Here is a 26,953-nt window from a genome sequence, read left to right on the forward strand (position 1 = left end):
TTGTGAAAGTGGTACTGTCCATTGGCTGAAGCAGTTCCTTGGGACAGCTTCTGTAGTGCTGTCAGTCAGTGCTGAGTATGGGGTTGGACCGGGGGCGGTGCCGTCTCAAAGTGAATGAGGATGCCAGAGTGTGTGTTTAATGTATTTGGACTTAAGGTTATATAAAAACTGCTCTGTATAAAATGTGTTCTCAGATAGTCAAAGAAAAACCTGAGACTGGAGTAGATGCCCCGTCAGAGCAGTTACATTATAGATTTCTGTGGAATAGAAAAACAACAACTTAACAACAACGAGAATAATTTTTGTCCTATTTCTTAAAGTTGCATTTTTCATTGGTTTGATACATTTAAAAGAAAGTTATTCCACTAAGTCCCAAACCACCGTTTGGCTCAAGCAACAGAAAACTCCAGGATCTGTGTGTTGCTAAATAACGCACTCTTTGACAAGCCTTAACTCTTTAACTGTTTATGTGATCACCGTGAATCATCTGATTCGGACATGGAGAAAAGCAGCTTTTCATATTAGCGTTGCATTCATATGCAATAAAGTAGGATAGCAAATACATTTTTAAATCTAAATAACCTTCTGATGATTATAAATGTCTCTCATTTCCCACAGAGCGTTCAAATTTGACAAATATAGTTATTTGATTCATATCGTGATATATATCGTTATCTCATGAGATGGAAAAAACTATATCGTGATATTAAAAATTCCCTACACCCCAGCCCTGTGCCACATTACTAACGTTAAGTGTTGCAAAATGACGTAAAGCCACTTTCACCGCTGGAGAATCAGCTGATTTACAGTAATTGTGTTGGGATTTCACTGCTTTTCTTCATAGCTGCGTAAACATTTGAAGAGTTACAGTAGTCGAAAAAAATTCAACTGGAACTAAAGCTCTGGATCTCTTTGGACCAAATAATTGGTCAACTTAAGAGATTGATGAAAAGTCGAAACATTGTTGTTATTGTTACTAGTAGTGGACTTTTTTGAATGAACTAAAAATGTAACAGGACACTTTCGTCAGGATGTGTGCTTTGTGTGTAATTTTTGTCTTTATCTATATATTACGGTTCACATAAATGCAAGACAAAGCCGATGACATGAAGACAAAAGCTGAAGCACAACGACGGTAGCCTCAACATAACAACAAAAGCCACTCCAGTTCCATGGCTATGATGTTTTTATTTCAGATCAAGACAATAATAAAAAGAACATAATAGTTAGTTACATTTTTAGATATATTATTCAAAAAAGTCCACTACGTCGTGTTGTCGGCTTTTGTCATTGTGCTTTGGCTTTTGTTGTTATGTTTCCGCTTCTGCCATCATGCTTCCACTGTGTGTCTGCTTACGTCGCTGTACTTCAGCTTGTGTCTTTGTGTTGTTGGCTTTTGTCATCGTATTGTGGTTTTTGTCGCCTTGATTTGGCTTTGTTGTCATGCTTTGGCTTCTGTCATCGTGCTGTTGGCTTATGTAGCTGTACTTCGGCTTTTGTCATGTTGTGGTTTTTGTCATTGTGTTGCGGCTTTTGCCGTTGTGCTACGGCCTCCATAGTTGTGCTTTTGGCTTTGTTATCATGTTGTTGCTTTTGTCGTTGTGCTCAGGCTTCTATCGTTGTGTTTCCACTTCTGTCGTCATGTTTCTGGTTTGGTCGTCATGCTTCGGCTTCTGTCATCGTGCTTCGGCTTCTGTCGTCGGGCTTCGACTTCTGTAGTCGTGCTTCCTCTTCTGTCGTCGTGCTTCCTCTTCTGTCGTCCTGCTTCCTCTTCTGTCATCGTGCTTCCTCTTCTGTCATCCTGCTTCCTCTTCTGTCATCGTGCTTCCTCTTCTGTCATCCTGCTTCCTCTTCTGTCATCGTGCTTCCTCTTCTGTCGTCCTGCTTCCTCTTCTGTCGTACTGCTTCCTCTTCTGTCGTCGTGCTTTGGCTTCTGTCGTCGTGCTTTGACTTCTGTCGTCGTGCTTTGGCTTCTGTCATCGTGCTTCCTCTGCTGTCGTCGTGCTTCGGCTTCTGTCGTCGTGCTTCAGCTACTATTGTTGTGCTTCGGCTTTTATCGTCGTGCTTCCTCTTCTGTCATTGTGCTTCCTCTTCTGTCGTCGTGCTTCCTCTTCTGTCGTCGTGCTTGGGCTTCTGTCGTCGTGCTTGGGCTTCTGTCGTCGTGCTTCCTCTTCTGTCGTCGTGCTTCCTCTGCTGTCGTCGTGCTTCGGCTTCTGTCGTCGTACTTCGGCTTCTGTCGTCGTGCTTCAGCTACTATTGTTGTGCTTCTGCTTTTATCGTCGTGCTTCCTCTTCTGTCATTGTGCTTCCTCTTCTGTCATCGTGCTTCCTCTTTTGTCGTCGTGCTTTGGCTTCTGTCGTTGTGCTTCCTCTGCTGTCGTCGTGCTTCCTCTTCTGTCGTCGTGCTTCGGCTTCTGTCGTCGTGCTTCGGCTTCTGTCATCGTGCTTCAGCTACTATTGTTGTGCTTCGGCTTTTATCGTCGTGCCTCCTCTTCTGTCGTCGTTTCCCGCCTCTGTCGTCATGCTTCGGCTTCTGTCGTCATGCTTCGGCACATTCAGTTTCTGAATGTGAATGTAGAAAAAATGGCTGGCTGAGAGTCCTCGGGGGGGGGGGCAGCTGTTCGGAAGTCTCTGCGCAGGTTGTACATGCTCTGCCAGGTGAACTACGATGCCTTACATGTTTCAACATTGGGGGCCTGACCCAAGTATAGCAGATGCACATCATTTGAATCCGTCAGCAGGGTATTATTGTCATGGGTCGGGTTTCAGCGCTGATTATGATCAAGATCGTTCTGCTTCTCCGTGCTTCCTAGAAGCTCGTCTTAACTGGGTATGCGAACGCGTTTGAAATAAATCTGGAGATGAGCAGCTGCTGAAAAACCGTTCTCTTTGCTCTGTGCTCTGTCTGTTTTTATGTCTCTGCTGCGGGATCCTGGAAAATCCGTCACTGGGAACCTATGTGATTGGTGAAGTGATTAGGAAGTAGGTCATAGCGAGCGTTCCTCTCACAATCCTGCTCTCTTCATCCTCCAAACCTCTATAGCATTTTTACTCATAGAAAACTGTAGTTTTCACTGAGCACAAACTGTTGGTGGTTCAATACACTCAAAATAGGAATAAATGTTACTCTCTGGTAGAGGTTTAAGTAAGGGAATTACAAATTATTTATTTCAAGCAATCAAAAACAAGTATAATGCATGTGCAATACAGCCAACGGAGGATTTACATCTGAACAAAGATATGTCAGACATAAGATAACTATGTCTGACATTATAAAGTACTAACAAAGTGATATCAAAGACAATACATTAATTTCAGGTCATGTCTAACCCAATAACAGCATGTTGTCGACACAGGATGTTTCCTTCAGTCTTAGCGGTTTTCAAGAGTGCAGGATCAAATCAAACATAACTTGATATATAACATTACCTGCAATAATGCTAGTGTGAATGCAGTACGCTGAATGTGGCCGCTGAAGATGCTAGTGCTGATAGATGAAGATGCTGAAATTGATAGGTAAAAATTATGAAGCTGTTAGTTGAAATTGCTGAAGCTTATAGCTAAAAACGTTAAAGCTGATAGCCTACAAGACTGGGAAAATATCTAATTTAGCCAAAACAGCTAGCATAAAGCTGAAATATTAGCTAAACTTCAAATTAGATGATGAAGCTGAAATTGATAGCTATAAATGATTAAGCTGATAGCTGAAAACACAGAATTTGATAGCTGGTAAAATATTAGTTAACTGCCAAGTTAGTCTACAGGACTGGGAAAATGTCTAATTTAGCAAAAACAGCTAGCAAAAGGCTGAAATATTAGCTACACTCCAAATTAGCCTTAAAAACTGAAAAAAACCTAAACTTGCAAAAACAGCTAGCATTTAGCTGAAATAGCTAATCTCCAAAACATCCTAAAAAACTGAAAAAGCCAAATTTACCAAAATAGCTAGCACATAGCTGAAATATTAGCTAAATTCCAAAATAACCTAAAAATGCCAAATAATCCAAAAAGCTAGAGCAAAAAGAATCCACTTGAAGTGTTTTATTCCTCACTTGCTCCACTCTGCCCCACTCACTGGTACAAACTGATGCTCAAATTGTACTTACGTTTAACTGAAAAATGGCTCAAAGATGACATGTCGACTTTGAACAGCAATATTTGTAAAACTGTTAAGAATTTAAAAAATTAAAATACAAGTTCAAGAGCCCAAAGTCTGCTGAGTAGGTTAAAAGTTGAATGATTTCTGTTGCTGAAAGTCTACTTGACTTCTATTTGTAGAGCTGAAAGTTTTTAGCTGAAAAAGGGGCTTTTGAGGATTCTGTTAGCCATTTTCAACTGAGTTCAAAAAAGTAGTAGTTGGTTGAATAGTTTAAAAAGTTGAAGAGTTATGAAGTTCAAACTTACAAAAACACATTTCCTAAAAGAGCTGAATATTTTGATAGTTGAATGAGCTGAATAGGTGAAGGGTTTGAAAAGCTACAGACGGACAAAAAAACGTATGGAAGAAAAATGGATCACTATAGCATTCACACAATGATGCTCAACTGACTGGAGTCCTTAACTCGTTCAGATCCTCTATGACGGGGATAGGCAACTCCAGGCCTCGAGGGCCGCTGTGTCTGCATGATTTAATGATATGCAAGCCCCTCCTCATGACTGATTACCTGGTTCAGGTGTGTCCAGCCAATTAGCCTGTAGAAACGGGGCATTTTCTGTGGGTGGCGTCCACACCTTGCTTTGTCCAGTGATTATATACATCAATGATTGGGGCATGCCAGAGTTGGTATGTGGGAAAACGTGCAGGAATCCGGCCCTCGAGCCCTGGAGTTGCCTATCCCTGCTCTAGGACCTCTTTGTTTTCCTGTGTCCTCCAGTCCTCAATGAAAAACTTGAACCATTGTGGCCTGAAAAAGGTTTAGCTGTCTGCAGCTTGATTCAAATGGGAAAGGTCAGATGTTGGCCGACAGTACCCTGTAGTCCATTGTATCCATGGCCAACACATGCTGCGGTCAACCTTTCTACTGTTGATATACCTGATGTCTCTGAACCATTCCAAACATGTTCATTCTTACTCTGTCTTCACTTCACATACACACACACTCACAGCCATAGGTGTGTGTGTGTGTCCCTCTTATGACAGGAAATGGGAAGTGTGGGTGTTCAGCTGGAGCAAAGAGAGCAGCAGCTGTGGGGGATACTTTCAGGTTACCAGAGAATAAGGCTAGCAGGGAGACCTTAAGTAAAAGAAAAAAAGCATTTCTTACATTGAGTTGGATCATAACTTTTTGGGGCTGTTTGGTCAGCCCCGCTCAGCAGCTCAGATTAGGGAAGGATTTACAAACATATCGTTTGCAGGGTTTAGTACATGAAGAAAAATTTACATTTTTCATCACACATTTGGCTAAAAAGTTTGAAGTAAATTGAAGCGTGAAATTTGGTATTGTACATACATTTGACATATTTATTTATTCAGATAAAACGGTGAACCCATTTAATTTGTAACTGATGGACCTCAGTTTGATTGAACATTCTACACAATTATGTGCAAATAAAATGTAATTTTAAGTCTCAAAATGCAAAATTCTTACATTTAAACCCTAAATTGACTTTTTCTTCTGTTGACCTCCATAAATGGGGTTTTAAAATTGCTGTCTGGTGGTAAAAAGAAAAAAAACAGCCCTTTGCTTGAAACAGTTGAAACTATTCAACCAACTATTCATGGATTTGATGACTAAATATTGAATTTTTAAAGTAATGATCAAATAGATGTTTGATTCTGTCAGGAGTCAGAACTCTGTTCCCCCCTTTGGTCACTGGTGGGAGTCTTCTCCAGAGTACTGAACATACTTCATCTCCCAGCAACGTTAGCGCACAGTTCCTGGATGTCACTCAGCCGACTCTCATTGACAATCACCCACAGGACACTTAAGCTCTGCACAAAGCCTGACTCAGTGTGAAGTATTGTTTGTGCCACTCTGCCTGCATTACTGAGCGTTCTATCTGGACCTGATCTTCTGACCTTGTTTCGTCTCTGACTCTGTTTGCTTGCCGCCTGCCCTGACCCTCGCATAATTGTTGTTGACCTCTGCATGCATGACTCTGATTTAGATTTTGTAGACTTTTAGCTGTGCCTGTTCAGCTGTCTGCCTGTTCTGTGACCGATTAATCTAGCCACTTTTGCATTTTGGAAGCACAGTAGTATTAGCACAGTGTTTCTATCAGCAGAGAACTTTATAATAAAGTCAAGTCATGTGCCTCTGTTAATGTGGACGTTTCTGTTATCAAGTCACATGATTCTTGTACATTTTATCTTGGGTATACAGGTATAAGCCCAAAGTTAAAACAATGTAGACCAAACATTTGTTTTCCACTAACCCGCTTTTAAAGGCCACTCTGATAAAAATGCTGTTTTTAACATGTTCTTGTGGCATTTCTCTCACAATGATGGTGGACATGTGTAAAGAAAATTAAGTTTAAAATTGTATTTCTGAGTATTTTTTTTGTCAAATGGTTGTGTATCAGGAGCAGAGGAAAAAACGCTGTTTGATAAGGAACTAATTTATGTCGTAAAAAGTACTCTAGGTAGGCCACAATCTCCCTGCTCTGCTCCATTCTGATGCATCCACTTACAGAGATATACCTTTAAGATTTCCTAGATTTTCTAGAGATTCCAGGACTGACTGACAGATCTACTCAAAGTGTGCATTTGTTCAGTTCTATTTTCAAGAATTAAACTAATTTATTTTAATTTGTCAAAAATTCGGTATTGACCAACAGACAGCACTTTTAAAGCTCCATTTATAGTCGTGAAAAGACATAAAAAGTTGATTTAGGGTTTGGTTACCCTTTAAGGTGGCCATACGAGCCTCAAGGAAACTGTAAGACACCACTGTGCTCCCCTAAAGACACGCCCACTCCACTCTACGACGCTCCACGGGACCAGACAACCTAAAAACCTGCAGCACAGGGGGTTGACCTGTGCTGGGTTTCCTTTCATCTGTGTTCTGACAAGTTTATAATTCAGTCATAAAGTTATTATTATGAAGGTAGATCTCTGAAAAAAGAACTTACAATGCATGGCAGCCAGGATCCCATCCGATCAGGTGTGGCATGAGCTGAACCCACGGTGCACGGGGAGAGTCCACTCAGAGCACCTCTGCTGAATGTACTGCAGTGGTGTTACAGACACAGATCCCTGTGGGCGCTAATAAGAACAACGGCAGCCAGGCCTCAGCAGGAGAGAAATGAAGAGAAAAAGGTGTGACTGCTGTGTGAGGAGAAACGTTCGCATCAAAATGTCACATTGTGAATTTGTTAAGAAATGCTAACAACAACAAAGGCTCCTTTAATAAACCACTGATTTAACCACATCTTCTCAAAGGAGTTTTCAGATTCTGCTTCATTTAGGGTTTTTTTAATCGAACTTGCTGCAAAGTCATATTTAATGCAGTTACCCATTTTGTTTTTAACCATCAGTTTCTTGTAAATATCTAGCATTTCAGCAGATATTTTTGCCACAAACAAAAAATAGTCAACCAGAACTGTTTTGACTTCATGAAGACAAACTGGAAGGGGTCTATGCATCCAGTTTTTGCTGAATACACAAATATTATGTGACCAGGACCCTTTAATGTCCCACTTTAGATCTATTTTGTTAAAAACATTCCCAGTGTTTTTATATTTTTTTATTATGATCTACTGTTTCTAGACAAAATAAAAAAAACTGAGTTGTTTTCTAGGTCATACTTTCTGCAGAGCAGCAGGAAATTCACCTCTGAGTTGTAGGTGGGTGGGACTGTTGCTGTGGAGGAAATATTTTACAAATATTTTTAAAGTAACAATTTGTTACAATTTGTTACCATCCAAATTGTAAACATGTGGTGGTCTAAAACAATGTTTTAGACCACCACATGTTTACAATGTTAATGAACATTTTAGTTAGAACTTCTGCTTTAGAGAATTTATGTAACACTGGATGATATTAATAATCTCATTATTTCACTGATACATTTACAGTATGTGAACTGGATCAGATTAATATAAATATCTTCAAAACATATTGTAGATTATTATTGTATTTCTAAACAACTTTTTCTAGATGTGTAAACTCAAAATTGAATTGAATCAAAATGAATTGAGTAGATAAAAAAAAAAATCGAAAAAAAAGTTGAATCGATCCAGGCTCTGGTGAATCCAAAAGAATCAATTCTCAAAATAATTATTGATACCCAGCCTTAAAAGCTCGGTGTGAGCCGTGAATCAAATCTCAGTGTGACTCTTTTTAAAGTTACTTCATTCTTTTTATTATTGTTTTTGAAAAGTGAAAACCTTTGAGAATCCTTCCACTGACTCTCTTAAGAGTTTGCAACACAAAACTGTTGATTGTGGTTCAAATTTTGATTTAATTTTAAAAACTTCTTCTTGTAAAAGTGTCCTGGTGTCTGAACAGTTACCCCGTGTGTGTTTTGTGGATCTGAAGGTTTTTTGTGTGTCAGGATGAGACGAAGGACCTTTAGCTCTTTTTCCATTCCAGCCATTAGTGTTTTGTGCATCGCTGCAGTTTCACATCGCCGTCTCACTTCCTAATAATGGAAAGTGACAAACAGAATAGAGTTTACAAGCGTTCAGAGGCTGTTACAGAGCTGCATCTGCCGTACAGGCAGAACACAGAGGTAGAGCCTGTCCGTCAGCGAGTCGTTTCTGTGCCGTGTTCATCATAAGCTTCATCTCTGCGTCCTGCAGTGGGCTGGGGGGTTGGACCTGACGTGGGTGTCAGAGTGAGTTCTGCGTCGGCACAGCTGCTGCTTTGTTTAGAGGCTGATCCACACTGGCCGCTCTGTTCCTGTTATTATATGCAACTCTAGATCAAATGTGCAGAAACAAACAACCTGGTAAAAGGTCAACTTTATTGGTGTGTTTACTCCAGAAGAGGAGAATGAGACAGCAGCTCATTGGTGGAGACATTTCATCATTCTGCCTTCAGTATTGGTCAATAATGTTTTAAAGTTTTTCTTTATGGAAAAGGAAATGATGGAATAACTCCCTCATCGTATCTACAGTATTTAAAAAAATGTACATATACATATAAAATATGTACCTTTTGACTTTTTGGTCTCCAGTTAGCACCAGCCTGTTTTAGCCAACTGCTTTGGTCTCTATAGAGGATCGGTTACTAGATCTGGCTTTTCACAGTTAGACAGTTCACCCATAGCACAGTGCATTAGTGCTGTGTGATGCTCAGTCTGTTAGTTTTATGTTCCTGTGACTGAGCACAAGTGTAGGGACAATGGAAAAGCACACCCCCAATAATATTGAATCTTTCAGGGATTATCTGAGGAACTGCACGATTTGTTACCTCCTGGTTGTTTTTAAGTCCAGGATTAATGAGTAGGAACTTTGTTAAATATGCAAAACCAGACTCCAGGACAATGTGTCGTAAAAGACAACAGTGAACCATGGTTGTAAACAAACGTAAATTTCATTTTCTTTTAGTTTTGAGAGAAAATGCACAATATCAATCCATCCATCCATCTGACCATCCATAAATAATCCCTTTTAGGGTCACTGGGTTGCTGGAGCCTATCCTAGCTGCTCCTGGGCAAAGGCGCTGAACACTCTGAATGCATTGACAGTCTGGCTGAAGAATTTCAACATTTCTTATATAGATCTGATTTATGAAATTTGCATTACGTGTTTTGCTCTTTGAATTTTATTTAAAAAACTGATGATCACAAACAAAATCCAGTTTACTTTGTTTTATTTCTATAATAAAATAAAACGTCCACATTGGTTGAAGTGCAGTGCAGCCTTTTGTAAATGTGAAGTTCCTTTTTTTTTTAGAAGACTTCTTTTGTCTAACTCTTTATTACTGATCTTATTACTCAAGTTAAGCTTTAGGTAAATGTTTTTTTCCCAGAATACTTTGCAAATGATCAGAACAGGACTGTAATTGTGTCTGCAGAAACCTTCAACACTGAATGTTCAGCCACATCGTTTGTTTAACGGGTAGTTGTGTTTCTTCCATGAAGCCTGATGCTATGCATATTTGATCAAACTAGCTTGATCACAAATCATTTCTATAATAGCTTTTCTGGAACGACTGCCAGCAGAGTTCAGTGCACACACGTGTAAATACCTGTTTTAGACAGTGACAGCCATCTTGCTGCGGCCTGCATGTGACCGTCTGTTTCACACCAGGCTGGTCTTCTGCTGGGTCAGACTGGCAGGTGAAACCCCCCACCAGAGTCTTTTGGTTTGGCCCAGTTTTGGCAGAGAAACCATGATTTGTGTTTCCACAGAATGAAGCTCCACCCTGCAGAGATCCAATCCCGGAGTGCTTATGATAGAGGTTTTCAAAAGCAGCGTGGTGGTTGGAGCATAGAATATCTGTTATTGTTTGTCTATTTAAACAATCATCTTGATACTCTTGTAAACTATCAACTTTTTTTCTAAAATCTTGTAATCCCTGGTGACGACGTTGTAATAAAGGTAGTGTAACCTCTGAGTTAGTTTGTTGTCCAAGAAGCTGAAAAGGGTCCAGTTATGTGAATAATCCACTTTGAGTTCAAGACATTTGGTTTTCATGGTAAAGTGAAATTGTATATAAAGCATATGTTACTGTATTAACAGCACTATATGATGAATTCTTCTACTGGCCGATAGTTGAGCACCATGTTGTTGTGGTCCCTCTCAGTTATTCTGTTAACCTTTAATTACATGAGTTTACAAGAGTCATAAAAACAGTCCCAGTGATGGAAGCTCCTTCAGCTCATGTTTGTCGTCTTTCTCGTTTGAAGTGAGAGGTAAATGCGAAGTAATGGTAGAAATGGTGAATCCCCTCCTGGTGTGTCATATAAAACGTTGGAGGATAATCCTTCAGTTGTCAGTAAATCTGGGTGCATGCAGGCGCCCTCACAGTGTGAAGATGGTGCTTGGTCCCAATAGGAGCTCCAGCAGAAGCCTGTCCTTCCTGTAATCACTGTGAAATAAAGCTTGTGTCCTCTCACATTAACAGGATTTTTTCATCATTCTGTCACAAGTCAGGGTGATGGACAGATCGTCATGTTCTACTTCTAACGAGGCTTTTCTCCTGCCTGAGGGGCCAACCGTCACTTTACATCACATGTGAGCAGGAAACCTGAACACTCAAGTGTGAAAAGCTGATCAGATTACATGAATATTCTGAAGACAAACATTTCATGTAAAGTGTGAGTTGTTGGAAAAATCTTTAGTTGCTCTTTGCATCACTAATGTCATAAATCGTTGTAAGAAGATTGGATTTAAACCTCCAGGGGTTCACAACTTTGATTCTTGTTCTTTAAAATAGTTTTTAATAAAAGGAATTACAACTCTGAAACATTTGAGTAGAAAAAAAACAACAAAATGGTGCAAAGACAATGAAAATAAATATAAAAGCAGGAGCTCATGCAAGTTAAAACCTGAAATGATCTCAAAATGTTCCATATTTTGGATTTTAGAATATTTCAGAATTTAGAAATTCCAAAAAACGCTCAGCGTGTGCAAAATTGTGTGTGAACATACATCATGCATCTGCAGTTGGGGATTTGCAAAGGCTGATTGGGCAAAAGACGACACTTTGACATCTAACATGTTTTTGACCCCTCGGCTCAAACTCCGGTTCCCCTCATGGTGGATTTAAGCCAAAGTAATGGAAAAAAGGATCCTAAAAAAGGGAAACTGGACCAAACCCTAAAGCAGTGGTCCCCAACCTTTTTCAGCCCACGGACCGGTTTAAATTAGATCATATTTTCACAGACAACGGGGTCCGAAGTGGGCCAGGGTTAGCATTTTGGAGCTTCTGGTTTTTGAAAATCTTTTTTCAAAATAAAATACTCCTACATGAAATGTAGTTTAAAAAAGCATGCAATTTTAAGTCTCAATCCAGAATTGGGGTGTGCTAAAATATCGATATTGCGATATATCACAATATTTAGCCCTTCGATTGATTCTCAATGGGTTCTCACCAAGTATCAATCTTTTATTTTCATTTGAAGAGGCTGTGAAACGTTATATTTGTCATTCTTTGGTGAGACATTCCTTTGGAAATAGATGGGGGCACACGTTGACTGGCAGCTACTTGAATTATTTAATTTTTGTTCTGTTGTTTACAAAAGTATTGGCACTGCTGTTCATGTTTACTATTGTTAACACTAAATTTTACAGGTGCTTTTAATTTCAATTGGCATCAATGCTTGTCATTGACATAGTATTTCTGATTTCAGTGATGTTTCACTGTGTCTATTATTTGTTGCACAAAATAAGACACAAGTTGTTTATTATGATTGTGTTCAAGCTAAAAAAAATGAGCTAAAAATGTCTTATTCTATTTGAGTTGATTTCTTACCAATTATCGCAGTATCGCGATATCATCGATTTCATGAGCCATGTATCGCGTATCGCATCGTATCGTGAGGTGCTCAGTGATTTCCAGTCCTAATCCAGACTCTGATTCTCTTTCAGATTATATTTTGTCTTTACATAAATCCGCATTTATTGGGTTTTTTTTCCCAACACAAAGGAATATGTTCTGTGCTGAAGTTTCTGAATTGATACCTTCCTAATTCAGCCTTGTAGTAGGAAAATTCTCAAATGTCTCTTTTACAAGTTTCCATAAATCAGCAACTTTATTTGATTGAATCTTCATTCTCCGTAAAATGTTTGAACTTTGTGATGAAGATTTTTTATTTTTAACGTCAAACAGCCGGATGCTAACTTCAGCTACGTCCGACTTTTAAGCTATAATGAATAAATAAAGCAAAATAAAAAGACGCAACCATCATAAAACTGGTATTTTCTAAATATAAAATAAATCCACAAACTTTATTATCTGTGTGTGAAACAGTGGAGAGTCAGTCGCTGCGTATTAGACAGAGCTGCTTCTGCTATATGAGAACAACTGTCTCAATAGTTCAGCGTGTCGATGAAAACTCCTGGTTTTGTCTGGAAATAGCAGCTTTATTGTTCTTTGAAGTCGAAGGCTCTGATTCGGTTTCTCCTCCAAGTCTTTTCTCCCTTTAGAAACTTCCCAAATACATTTTATTGTTTGGATTTTGTTATCTTTTTAGCTAGAGATCCAGGTAGTCGCTTCAAGTCATGAGACCAAGATGGATGTTGTGAACAGAATCTGGCAGTTTTCCAAAGTAAGCCTTCCTTCTTTTGTTTTTCTGTCTGCGGCCCGGTACCAAGTGACTCACGGACCGGTACCGGTTTGGGACCACTGGGCTAAAGGTTAAATAGAAATAGTCAAAAGAATAATAATCTCTAAAAGACTTGAAGGTGTCACAGGTGTCAGATCCATCTGGAGCTTTCTCGTTTTACTTAAGTCCAATGAGGCAAACGTTTTTTGTGATATTGGGCTATTTAAATAAAACTGAATTGAATTGAACTTACTATTAGGAGAGTGAGAAAACTGTAGGAGCATCCTCCTATAAGCTAAAGTCTGACCATTTTAAACACGAATCTGACATTCCAGATGTGTGTGCGACTATAGTAAATAATTCACACATTTGAACTCATTTTGTGAGATGGGTGGTGAGGAACTGTGGTTGAAGTACTTCCACAGAGCAGCTCTGACTAGAGATGTAGAATGTGGTCTTCTCTTCTGACAGTTTGGTCCTTCTTTTAGCATCCCAGTGTTATTTACCGTGTGAACTCGTCTTTGTCTGAGATGGCAGCGTGGTTGTCCGGGTGCATGTGCTAAAGTGGTCAGGGTTGTTGGTCTCTGGTTCTCCAATGAACTGAAAGTGTGATATCAGAGAGGCTGTTGGATCTGAGCCCCAAAGCTTTTGCCCAAGTTTTGCTTCTGCTGCCAAAACTAAAAATAACCCCCATCAGCAGTGAGTTGGTGTGTTTATACACACCAGTCAAACCTTTGGATACACTTGTCTCTGAAGGATTGACTGATGGAGTGTAGAGACCGAGTGTGTATTGCTACTATTAACATGTCATCTGTGCACGTTGGGAATTTTCTGTGTACTATTGGGTAATCCTAACCATTTATTTTTGTAGATTTTAACCATTGAAAGAATCAGCAGGAAATACAAGTAATAATACAAAAACAGCTAATCGTATCCACGTGTATGATACGTCTATTATTGTCCTGTAAACTGGGAATCCACATGGTTAAATAATAGGCATTTGTGCATGCCTGTGAGGTACTTGGGGCTTTTTGTGTTTCTGCCCACAGTGTCTGTGAGGTTCAATCAAGCAGCAAGCTTGTGTTGGTTTGCTGTGACATTCGAGATAAAAATAGTCTGCAAGAAGCTGACTCCACCGGGCAACAGAAGTCCAGCTCACAGCTGCAAGTCATGCTCCGTGTGTGTGCTTGCACATTGAGAGAGTCTGCCTTCGCTCAGTTCCACTATTTGTTCTATATGTTTTTATTGTGTAGTTCTCTTTCCTTAGTACTGTTTATAAAGATACCATAGGTAGAGTCAGCTCAGAGGCCTCAAATGTTCTCTTGTGAATGCATGCATTTGCTGGAGAAATCTTGTGTTTTATGTCGTCTCTGAGCATTCATCAGCATCCATGAGGTTGAAATGATCGTTTGTCTGAACATCCTGTCCAGTAGTAGGATCTTTTAAATGACTCTGAACTAAGTCAAAGTCAATTGGTTGTGGCTCAGGTGAAGAACCCAGCTATGCTCATGCTGGAGTGTCCTTGGGTAAGACACTAATACATAGTTCCTCCAACGGTTTAAGTTACGAGCAGAAGTGTTTGGATTGGTAGAAAAGAGAAGACTATTAATCATTTACAGGATGTTTGTGGTCTATCCTGAAGTCTGAGCAGCGTCACCTTCTATGGCAACAAGCACAAGCTGATGTTACTGATCAACAGCCTTAATAAGGAGTTCATGGTTGTGAAAGCAAGGGAGCTGCTTCAGTACAGAGCAGGTACAGACCATTGATACATATATATCAATAGTACAGACTCAAGAGTATCTGAAGCATCGCGAGTATTGAGGTCAAATCTGACAGCAAGAGATTGGCACCAGAGGCTGTGGATTGAGCACATTGACTGTGTATGAGAACTGGACTGGATGACCCCTCCCCCTATGTGTTTCAACAGGACCTGTCCACTGGCTCCAAGAAGCCAAAATCTTATAGACGTCTATAGACAGTTATTAGTCATTGTATTCATCAGAATAACCGTTCTTGCTCTGATACCTTTTTCTAACATCTCCTTCATAATCTTTTTTTTATTCACAACATTTGATCTTTATTGCAAGTTGTTCAAGCTATAAACTGACCAATCAGATGCCTCAATAAAAGAAGGCGGTATCATGTTCGAACAGTTCAACACATTTAATTGACAGATTTGGTATAGCCTGCTTTCAAGTGGTAGGGGTGTGGTCTTCCAAGAAGCTCACTCCTGATTGGGAAGAGTGGTTGCCGTAGAAACATTGACTCAGACCTTAGATCATTAAGAAGAACTGGACATAACAAGTGTTGAGGTCCCCCATAGGAAATGCCTTACCTCCAGCCCTCGTGAAATCAGGTTAGAGCGTCCGCCGTCACTTCTTGATACGTCTACCACCGAGTCGGTCTGAGTCACGTTTTTAGAGGAACCAATCACGAGTGAGCTTGTTCTGGCTTGTTCAAAGTCCATAGCCCTTCCACTGAAATCTGTCAATCAAAAGCTCGAGGCGGGGCCAGCATGCTTTTACTGAGACATCTGATTGGTCAGTTTATAACTTGAATAACTGGTGATAAAAATCTAAAAATATAAAAGACAAATAATATCTTTCAAAAAATATGATTAGAAAGACAGTGCTAAGAAGAACACATCAGAACTAGAATGATTATTCTGACGAATAAAATGACAGAAATAACTGTCTGTTTCTCAATGGAAGTCTATGAGACTTTGGCCTTCTCACAACCAGCGGGTACTTCCTGTTTGGAACACGAAAGGGGAGGGGTTTCGAAGTCCATTGATATTCTAGTCAATGACTAAGACTGACTCCAACCAATTACTGTTGACTGACGTTTTCTGGCTCCAACACGGCGGCGTCCGTATTGCAAACAAAAGTTGACTGAATTGACTTCATTTGGTTGAAGCTGGAAGATAACTATTTTTATGTGTGAGGTCACACTCACTCACTACAGTTCTCATATACAGTCAATGGTTGAGCAGAGACGGCTACACCACAGGGGACTGGTGTGAAAGTAAAGAAGTTTACTCATATAGCCCTTTCTGTGACCACTTCCTGGTCAGTCCTGTTCACCATTGTGTCCCATAATGTTAGTGCTGATAGGTGAAGATGCTGAAATTCATAGAGGAAATCACTGAAACTAATAGCTGAAAACGCTGAAGCTAATAGCCAGCTAAAATATTAGTTAAATGCGAAATTAGCCTAAAAAACTGAACAAAGCCTAAGTTAACCAAAACAGCTAGCATGTAGCTGAAATATTAGCTAAACTCCAAATTGGCCTAAAAAACCTTAATAAATACCAAAATAGTCCAAAAAGCTAGCAGAATGCCATTATACCTTTTAACTTTACTGCCCTCTGACTCCATATAATATAAAGTAATAACTAATTGACCATTAAATTAGTCGTTGACTATTTATATAGTCAATTAGTCGACTATATAATTGATTCGTCGACTAATTGCGGCAGCTCTAATTGAGACTCCTGCATGTACCCTTTGCCATGGCACAGAAACATGAAGCACATCCTCAGCAGTTGTTCTGGAGCACTTAGAAATGTTAGCAGTTGTTGGCTCCCTGACAATGTGCTTAGGGCATTTAAATCCATCATTACTGTTATCAACCAAAGTAAATGCTCACTGCGTTTGAGAACAGGACGGAATGAGTTTCCCAGACCAGGAGCTCAGCCAGACTTGCAGGGAACAGTCGAGGCAGATAAAGGTGGACTTGAGGAGAAAATTCAAACTCTCCTAAGACATTGTGGAGACCAGGCTCAGAATTGACATGGTTCGCTCTGAGAATTATCTAAGCTGGTCATCTAGCTTGAGCTAACAGGGCCCTAAGTGGAAGGAAGAAGGAGAAATGTGTCAATTTGATGGAGCCGTGGCAGAGATGGAGGTGGGATGTATGCCAATTGAAGTTAGGGGGAAAGAGCTTAGACACTCTATAGAGCCTACAGTCTCCTGGGAATCACAGGGCCATGTGAATAGAAAACCATTCAGTGACTGAGGCTGCAGAAAAAGCCTCATGACGGCTGTGGATTAGGAGGGACAAACAGTGGGCTAACTCTGATCACCGGCTGGGAACTGTGACCTCCGGTCAGGATGCCTGAGGGATGACATGTGAAGACTTGAAACTGGTGGACCGAAGCTAATCACGACATGTGGTGATGTTCCTGTAGTTTGTAATTAACAAATTACAGGAATATTTAAATAAATGTTTTAAACAACATATGAATGAGTGCTCATACCCTGAACTTGAATATTTCCCAAAGGCTGCATACTACTGAATTAGCTCCTGTGGTATCTACAGACGACATTTTGGGGTTTTCAATGATGTGGCTCTGGGAATTGTAGTTTTATTGGATTTAAAAAAATGTTGACATGTGTTTTTTTTTTTCTCTGGTAAACTGAAGGATGTTCTTTCATCTGTTAGAGTATTGTTTTGTAGTTGGGGATGTAGTTGAGTTTTACGTTTTTTCCAGCCTAACATATGAGTTTATAGCTGAGATTTTTGCTGTTTGGTTGGGTCGTCTGCCTGTACTCTATCATGAGAAAAACAAAAAAAGGAGGAGAACCCATTGATTTGTTGTCTGCTACTGAGTGTATGCAAAAAAAGCTCAGTAGTATGTTGTGACGAAGCATCACATGACTGTACAAAGTAGGTCTCTGTATTCATTCACATGAGGATTACCTATTTTTAGACTGTACAGCATTGCTTTTCTAAAGCAGGTACCTTAGATGCTAGCCATAGTAAATGGGTTTATAGTGGTATATATTGTCCCTTCTGTCAGGAAGATGTACAGTGTGTGTGTCTGTGTGTGGGTAAGCTTAGGGTATCTGGGTCTTCATCAAAGTTTCATTGTGGATTCAGCTGAACTCATTAAACATGAGTGAAGAAAGCTGTCACTAAGTGGGAAAAGTCCACAAGCCTCCAGTCTGAAACACGTGAGGAAGAGTTCCATCTGTGTATTTGTACTGGTAAATCCCTGAAAAAAATCACACTATTAAAAAGGATTGACATTCTCAAGGTCTCTTTTCCCTCAAAGAACCATAGTACTGCTGTGATTCTGCTTCATCTAACTATTCCAGAACATAACCTTGTTTGTCACATGTGCAGATGACCTCCACAAACGCAGAGGAAGCAGGAATCAGTCAGCCCAGCTTTGTTGTTGGTGCCCTTTCTCCCCTGCAGGGCTGCTTATATAAGAACGGCCTAGTTCCTCACTGCTGTCAGTGAAGGAAGCTGACTGCTCTGCTGACTAAAAAACATTCCTCCAGCAAGCTGACCTCCCACCTTCACCACGGGATGAAAGTTAATTAGGGATTGATTTTGGAATCATTCTTTCTGATTGGAGTTAAGTTAACAAATGTATAGATTTGATTCCACCTACAAAAGCAAACAATATGCCTATTGACTGTATCTTAGAACTGGACTGAGTGAGAGTGACATCACCCATAGAAACTGGTTTACTTAAGTATGATGGAAACTGAAATCATCATTGGTTTTAGTCGTTTCTATGGTAACCGCTTTGCCAATCAGGAGTGAGCTTGTTGGAAGTCCACACCCCTAGAAAGCGAGAATCTGTGAGCGTGAGATGCATGACTACCTAGTTTTATTGAGGCATCTGATTGGTCAGTTTATAACTTAACTGACACTACAGCAAATCAACAATGAGGATTATCAAGAACATATAAAAAAATGTGTTAGACCAAGAACGGTTATTCTGACATATAGATGGGATTTTGGATTCGTGGAACCAGCAAACACTTCCAGAGGGGAGGGGTCACTCTGTCTAGTCCTCGTATTGGGGCTGCCATGATTAGTAGACTAATCTATGACCAATCGACTATTAAAGTAGTCGATTAGTCATTACTTTGTATTATATGGAGTCAGAGTGTAGTAAAGTTGAAAGTTCCAATAGCATTCTGATAGCTTTTTGGATTATTTTGGCATTTGTTAAGGTTTTTTTTATGCTAATTTGGAGATTAGCTAATATTTCAGATGCATGCTAGCTATTTTAGCTAATTTAGGATTTTTTCCGTTTTTTAGGCTATTTTGGAATGTAGCTGATATTTCAGCTACATGCAAGATGTTTTGGCTAATTTAGGATACTTTCAGTTTCTTTAGGCTAATTTGGAGTTTCGATAATATTTCAGCTGCATGCTAGCTATTTTGGCTAACCTAAGTTATTTTTATAGTTTTGTTTGGCTGTTTTGGAATTTAGTTAATATTTCAGCTACATTCCAAATGTTTTGGTTAACTTAGGCTTTTTTGTTGTTTTTTAGGCAACTCTGGCATTTAACTAATATTTAGCTGCCTATCAGCTTCAGCATTTTCAGCTATTAGCCTCAGCGATTTCAGCTATCAATTTCCACATGTTTAGCTACCGCCACTAGCATTTTCTGCCGCCAAATTCAGCTTACAGCATTCACACCAGCATTATCGTTGGTAATGCTATATATCTAATTTTTAGTTTGTTTAAAGCTAATCATGGTTAAGATGTTTGCTTTACATCCGAGTATACAGTCGACTAATTGAAAAAAATAATCACTGGTTAGTTGACTACTAAAATAATCGTTTGTGTCAGTACTACGTCATATACAGTCTATGGATCTAATGACTGGTTTCAGAATGATTCTATACTTTCATCACCACTATGGGGAAGAATTGTGATATAGTATTGAATTCAGCACAGTCCCGTAGGGTCTACTCACAGCTCACCAATTTGGCCGTGTTAGAGTCCATGTCTTTTGATAACTGTGATTATGGTGCAGTCCCCACGCCGCCTTGCGGAGGTGTCTCATGGCAACGCCCCCTGGAGTTGAGAGTGGATAGAAGTGCTGTTAGCAAAAGTGTGATGGACAAGACCAAGAATGCTGTGACGTCAAATGTACGACCACCTTTTCTGCAGTTAACTTGTGCTCAAATATAGGTGGAAGGATTTCTCTTCAGGGGTGTCTAAATCCAGGCCTTGAGGGCCGACCTCCAGCTGGTTCTCCATAAATCCTGTCTTATCTGCTGCTGATTACCTTGATTTGGGGGTGGGGTTAGCCAATAACGAGTTTCAATTGCAGGTTGATTGGAAAACATGTGCAACACTGGCCCTCAAGGACTAGATTTGGACACGCCCTAAACCAAGGGTGTCAAACTCAATCACACAAGCGGCCAAAATCCAAAACAAACCTTAGTTCGAACAGGATAAACATTTATTGAACACTCTAAAGCTAAAGCCTTGATTTAATTGAACTTCCAAAAACGAAGAGTTGTGTTATGTTGTGGACACCCAAAACCTCATTTTTTGTCACGGAGGGGTCACAGGGGTAACTTGGGGAAGAGAATGTGTTGCAATAAGTTACCAGCTCAAGATAACATCGGGCCTTTAATAACAAAAATATAAAATAATCAGGCGGGCCAGATATAATCACCCAGCGGGCCGGATCTGGCCCCGGGCCTCGATTTTGACACGTGCCCTAAACCATACAGCATTAAAGGCACCCAATGATAGCTGAAGCAAAGAAGTTAAAACCTTTATTAGTTTACTGTCAACATATACAGTGGCTTCTTTGGTGACATACATAAATTGGGACGTGTCTCACAGCAAACAGTAGAAGTAAATGGCGCCCCCGACTGTACTGGAGTATGTGTTTGCTGTGTCTGGGTCCTGATGGTGAAGGGTTTATGAGTGGTACTAAGGATGGCGAGTAATCTGTGGTGCTTTGACACAGCACTACTGTTGTGGAGCAAGTAGACCCTGAAACATGACAGACCTTTAGGCAAGGACACAATGTCTCACCTTAAGGTAGAGAATGAAGCTATTCTGATTCAGTCTTAAATATGCTTCAAAATACTTTAATTTTTCCCTTACAGTCATGAAATGATGATGTTTTTATCGGCTGAACTTTCCACACGGCTCGTTCTCATCTTTCCATTTCATCTGTCTCTCTGAATTCCTCCATCTCTGTTCGTATTCCTGACAGTGACGTACAGGAAGATCAGTTTACTCGTCCTTCTTGCTCTAAATGCTCATTCTTCCTTTTAATCAAATCGTCTCAGCCTTCGGCTTTACCCCTCCTGTCCAAAGAGCTGGATCTGCCTGCAGCGTTTGTGTGTTTTTGCTCTGTCAAATCGAATCCTTCTGCCCCCATCAAAGCATCAAGACTGATGATCATGGCAGCTTAGCCACCGTTGCATTCTCTCCACCCCCCACTATGATCACTAAAGCTGTCATTACACGGTAATCACATTAATTGCGTTTCATCTTAGTTTAAAGATGAAACTTTTCTTTTGCATGAGCCACTTTCAAGGGGAACAGTTTTTTAGTGGAGCTAAATAGTTCTGGATTAAGTGGTATTAGAACCAAACTTGGCATGGTAAAGGGTGTATACCTGAGTAGCACTTTTCTACCTTCCTTGAAGGCCCAACACATTCACACATTGCTAGCGGTTCCGCTGCTGAACAATGGCACCAGCCTATAGCCACCAGGAAGAAAGTGGGTTTCTGTGTCTTGCCCAAGGACACTTCGATACATGGGGGGAGGGTGTACCCTAGAATCCCCTCTGTCAGAAAAGCACATTAGCCTGAAGAAAATCCCAGATTTGGAAATATATATTAAATAAATATGATTGGGCAGGATTGGCCCATATCGTTTAGACTGGAGCAAATAGAATATTTTTCTTTACATATTGTCGCCAGTTTGAAGTTTTCTTGTGGCCAATGTCCATTCATGCCAAATTAGGTACTTATTCCACAAAATTCACAATTTGTCTGAAATATGAACCCAATTGGCTCCACTACATACCTACCAACCTACCTATGTATATGTACAGTATATGTGTATTTATATATATATATATATAAGAAAATTAAGATTAAAACTGCGTTTCTGAATATTTCTCTATTCAAAACACAACCATTCAGGGGCAGACAAAGCTCCCTGCTCCGCTCCATTCTGATGCATTCATTTACAGACAAATAGATCCATGAACGTCTTTGTTTTCCTCCTCTGAGCTGGAATCTGGATCTAAGCTGTCCAGCTGGAATTCTCCATTATTGCTCGCTACTTTAGTTGCACTGTAATGTTAGGTTGGGGTTGTGAGGGGCAGTAAGCTAGTGGGAGAGTGTAAACAAAGGGATTATGGGAAATGAGTGATGGCTTATGTCCGCCCACCTTGTTAGTGTGCTCTCCAAAAGTGTCTGATTGAAATACACACTGCATGTTGAAGTTACGCTTAATACTCTCACGTTAAATCATATTTATTTTTGGATTCTTTACTGTTTAAAAATCATAACTACTGTATATAATAATTGATTCCCTCCACAACCTCCAGTGAGTCATGCTCACTGTACAACAGTGAGAAGCTGTTGTACTGTATGGATCAAAGGCAGACAGACTCACTTCCATTCACGTTTTAATTACACTAATGTGTAACCTGTTAGAGTAAAACCTGTCGGCCTCCTGGCTCAGTCTGTTGAGTCTCTGTCCTGTAGGTTACTTTCATTGTCCAGTTTTTTTCAGGTCTCCTGCTGCCGTGTTACTCAGCTGAGAAGCATCCCCTCTGTCAGGCTTTAAAATAACCTTTAAGCACATTCCTGCCTGTCATGCTCCCACGTTAGACCTGCTGCTTCGCTGCTCTTTTCTACTCTCAAGAGTTTCTTCTACCGTGTGCAGAGGAAGCGTCTTTATCCAGCTGGGCTACATCTGTTTCCCTCTTTCTGTAGTCTTTCTGGCTCTGCTTTTATCTGTCATTTCATTCATTCATCCTTTACTTTCTCCATTCTTCCCCCAATGTTCATCTTTGCTTCTTCCCTGAAACATCCGTTCTCTTCCTCTTGTAAAGTGTCATGAACCCCTTCACCCTGCATGCCTGAACGGTCGATACTAATAATACTGATGTCTCACTCACAGTCTTCTGTTGCTCTTGGAAAGTGCTCTAAAGTTACAAATGTGTAATCGCCTGCTCTTCTCTCTGCATCACTAGATCACTATTTGATCCTAACTCAGTTTAACGTAGATTGCTGAAGAGCTCCGTTAGGTTTGAACCACATATCATGTTCTCTGGAGGCTGGATCTGAAACCGGCCCTTTTATGGATTAGCATGTCTATTTTAACTACTTTTTAACTTTTCCTACTAGGGCTGCCACAAACCATTATTTTAATAGTCAACTAAAAGTCGACTAATCTGGTATTGCGTAAAGTGGATGTAAAGCACACATCTTAACCTTCATTGGCTTTAAACTAACTAAAAACTAGAAAATTCCCATTACCTGTGATAATGCTGCTGTGAATGTTGTTTGATGAAAGTAGTTGCTAAAGATGCTGAAGCTTTTTGCTTAAGACAGTGACACAGTTGACTTCAATCGCTGAAGGGATTAGCTGAAAATGCAAAACATTACATTTGCTAAAAGACTGGACATTTAGTTAAACAACTATGAAAGAGTGCTGAAGCTGATCTAAATTACTGAAAAATTTGTAGTAAAATTGCTGAAAAATCCCTAATATGTACCAATTTTGCAAAAATATTTAGTGTGTTAAAGTTTAGTTAAATATGAGCTAAACTCCAAATTAGCCCCAAAAACCTTAGTCGATGCCAAATTAGCCAAAAAAGCTAGTTTGTTGTTTAAATACTAGCTAAACTCCAAAATTACCTAAAATTCCTCAGTAAACTAAATTTGTCAAAAATGTTAGCCTGTTGCTAAAATAGAAGCTAAACTCCAAATTAGTCTAAAAAAAGCTGGTAGATAACAAATTAGATAAAAATTTTAGCATGTTGCTAAAATATTATAAATGAACTTCAATCTTTTTGAAAATTACTATAAAAGATGAAAATATAGCCCAGAAATATATTTAAGGCTTGGCATCTAAAACAAGGAACTATTTTTCACAAAAGACAATGTTTTGGTCTCACTGACTCAACAATTGAATTAATGTTTGGAGAATGAAAGATGAACCTTAAGGGGAAAGCTAACAGGAAAAGAGAACAATAGTAGAAAAATAAAGTTACTTTGATAACATTTCCAATAGTTTGGACTGCAAGGACACAGCTTTGAGTGAAAATTTACCCCTCCACACACTCAGGAAGTCATCGAAGTTTGCACACACCTAGTACCTGGTGAAACTTTAAACGTCGTGGAAATCCAAAAAATGAATGGGACCAAAATCTGTCATGGGGCTCAAAAAAACAAAGAAAAATCAAAATCCGTATATGAAACCAAAACACGTGTCGGGGATATCCACAGGAGGTTTTGAAATGATTATGCTATGGCCACGTGATCTACGACTTGGTGGCCGTTTTGTGGCAAAATGTGGAATTTGACACATTTGACAGAATTTTCAATTTTTTTCACAAAAAATAAAGATTTTGTTCGAGTGATATTCATGAAATTTTACACACAAACAACCCGGTCAAGTCTTCAATTATCACCAAAGTCTTGTTTACTTGTGACCTCGGGAAGAGGTCTCCATCATGATTTTTATTTTAAATCACCTTTAGTACCAGCTACAAATTTAAGCTCCTCCCACAGATTTATGTCTATCGTCTTATAACTCTTTGAGAATCACTGGGAAGCCAATGGTGGGGAAAATGTTTGTTTTTAGAAGTTTTTGCGTTAGCATGGCAAAACCCTGAAAGTGTCTTTCCGACATCTCCCACACACTTTTTACTTGAATAATGTGAAAATTTAGTACAAGAATCAAGCTGGATGAAACAATATAACATTACAATATGAACATATTAGGAATGTGGGCGTGCTTGTAAAAGAATTTACAAGCCCATAATTTTCTCACGTGGATTTAGTCCAAACTAAACAAAAATGAAGATCATGACAATAAGATCTTAGATGGGATATATTTTTGCTATAAAAACATGTTGGTGAGAATATTACACAGATTTAAAACATTCTACTTAAACTATTTAAATCCAGGTTAAAGACTCACCTGTTCTCAGCTGCATTTGATTAATATGTATTCAAAAGTTTACGTCCGCACTGTTTATCTATGGTTGTTTTAAATTAAAATCTTTTTACTTTCTTTTCATTTTATTTTAATGATTTGAATGATGATGAATGACATTTTTACTATTTCTTTTGATTGTTTCTTTTAATGTTTTATGTAAAGCACTTTGAATTGTCTCTGTACATGAAATGTGCTATACAAATAAACTTGCCTTGCCTTACTTTAAGTCACCCATTTTTACTTAAATACTTTTCCTTGCTAAACACAGCTCATATTTGATCTAATTTGATAAAGTTAGGCAAACTAATATCGTTTCTATGACTGGTTTTTTTACTTTTTTCCTCTTAGTTTTCCATTTCTCTGCGTCAAACTGCTGAGGAGCGTTTTCTCCTGGAAGAATTCTGTTTGCATTTTCCTGAAAGTCTAAGCTGAAAGATTAATGATAAACATTCCAGCTGCTGCTATGCAGTGGAGGAATTTTCCAGTCGCGTACCATAGACAATACATTAATCAGCTACTATCAGGTGTTTTCCTTCTTTAAGACTTTTTAGAATTTCTTTGAAAGGAACTTTATTTTCAGGGATAAACTCTTCTTTCCTGTTGCTTAGTGAGTTCAAATTGGTGTGGGATTGAGGACTGTCATGTTTTTTTATAAAAAGATTTTTTTTCAGTACATCTCTTTTCAACACCAAAATATCAGCTGTTTTATTATTCGACGACTGTATTTAAAAAAATAAAAGCATCAAAAACTTCACATATAATAAACTGTTGACATCTGGCATTAATAATAAATTCAAGCAATGTTTAAAGAATCAACGTAAGCTCCTGTTGTCTTTTGTCTCTCCAGGCCCAAAGAAAGGAGGTGTTCCTCCAAGAACGCTATGGACACTACAGCATCACCGACCCCTTCCTCGCGCTCCAGAGGGACTTTGAGTGCAGGGTCCCCGGAGGTGAAAACGAGCGCAGGTCCTTGGGGTCCAGTCCCATCTCGGTACTGGAAGCTGTCATGGGCCACTGCAGGAAAATGCAGGAGCGGATGTCGGCCCAGCTCGCCGCTGCCGAGAGCCGCCAGAAGAAGGTGAGACACCAAGCCATCCTGTTGACTGTCAAGCTTGTGGGACCCTACTGAGCCCTCAGAGCTTCTGTTGATTCTTGCTGAAGAAAAAGCGGTTGTGTGTATCTAAAAGTCTTGCTTTTGCTTTTTACAACCTCAAGTTTCATTGATTGAGCCGTAACCATTGACTGTATAAAAGCACTGGACTGAAGGGTGTGGCGTCATCAAAAGAAAATGGTTTACTTCCAACTTTAATACAATGAAGTCAATTCCGTCGACATTTTTCGTGATGTGAACGCCACCATGGTGGAGCCAGACGTTATCAGTTAGCAGTGATTGTTTCCAGATTGGTCTGAGTCATCGTTTCTATGGCAACCACTCTGGACAATCAGGAGTGAGCCTTTTGGAAGTCCACACCATGAAGCCAAAGACCCATTGCTTGGTGTTTTTATTCAACTATTCTTATGGTCTGTAGTAGCTCAACATGAGCAGCCTTCTTGCTTTCATTTACTGTAACTCAGTCTTAAATTAAATGTGTCAAAGTTTCCAGATCCTTCATAGGAAAAAAATTCAGCTTTTCACAAATGCTAATAGCCATGACTTAATAGTAATCTTAAAATTGGACGTAAATCAATGTGAAGCATCATGTTACTGCAGGAGTAGAACCAGCACATCATTGATAGGTGTTGGCTTTTTTTAAAGGTAGATAAGGATACACCTGTGAAAGACATAAGAAAGATACGGTTAATTGTTTGGTCACTCCGCTGTGTTGTATGATG

The 26,953-nt window shown here is 39.5% G+C and overlaps 1 protein-coding gene across 3 annotated transcripts in view; it reads left to right on the forward strand.

Annotated features, from left to right (window-relative positions):
• The window catches only part of cttnbp2 (cortactin binding protein 2), an 85,398-nt gene that overhangs the window by 14,923 nt on the left and 43,522 nt on the right, over positions 1-26,953 (forward strand). For all 3 annotated transcript variants that reach the window (XM_024261919.2, XM_024261920.2, XM_024261918.2), the window contains exon 3: positions 25,968-26,198. In XM_024261919.2, coding sequence (XP_024117687.1) covers positions 25,968-26,198 — 231 coding nt within the window. The remainder of the gene's footprint in view (positions 1-25,967; positions 26,199-26,953) is intronic.

This window comes from Oryzias melastigma, linkage group LG6 (genome assembly GCF_002922805.2).
Source record: "Oryzias melastigma strain HK-1 linkage group LG6, ASM292280v2, whole genome shotgun sequence".
Taxonomy (NCBI): domain Eukaryota; kingdom Metazoa; phylum Chordata; class Actinopteri; order Beloniformes; family Adrianichthyidae; genus Oryzias; species Oryzias melastigma.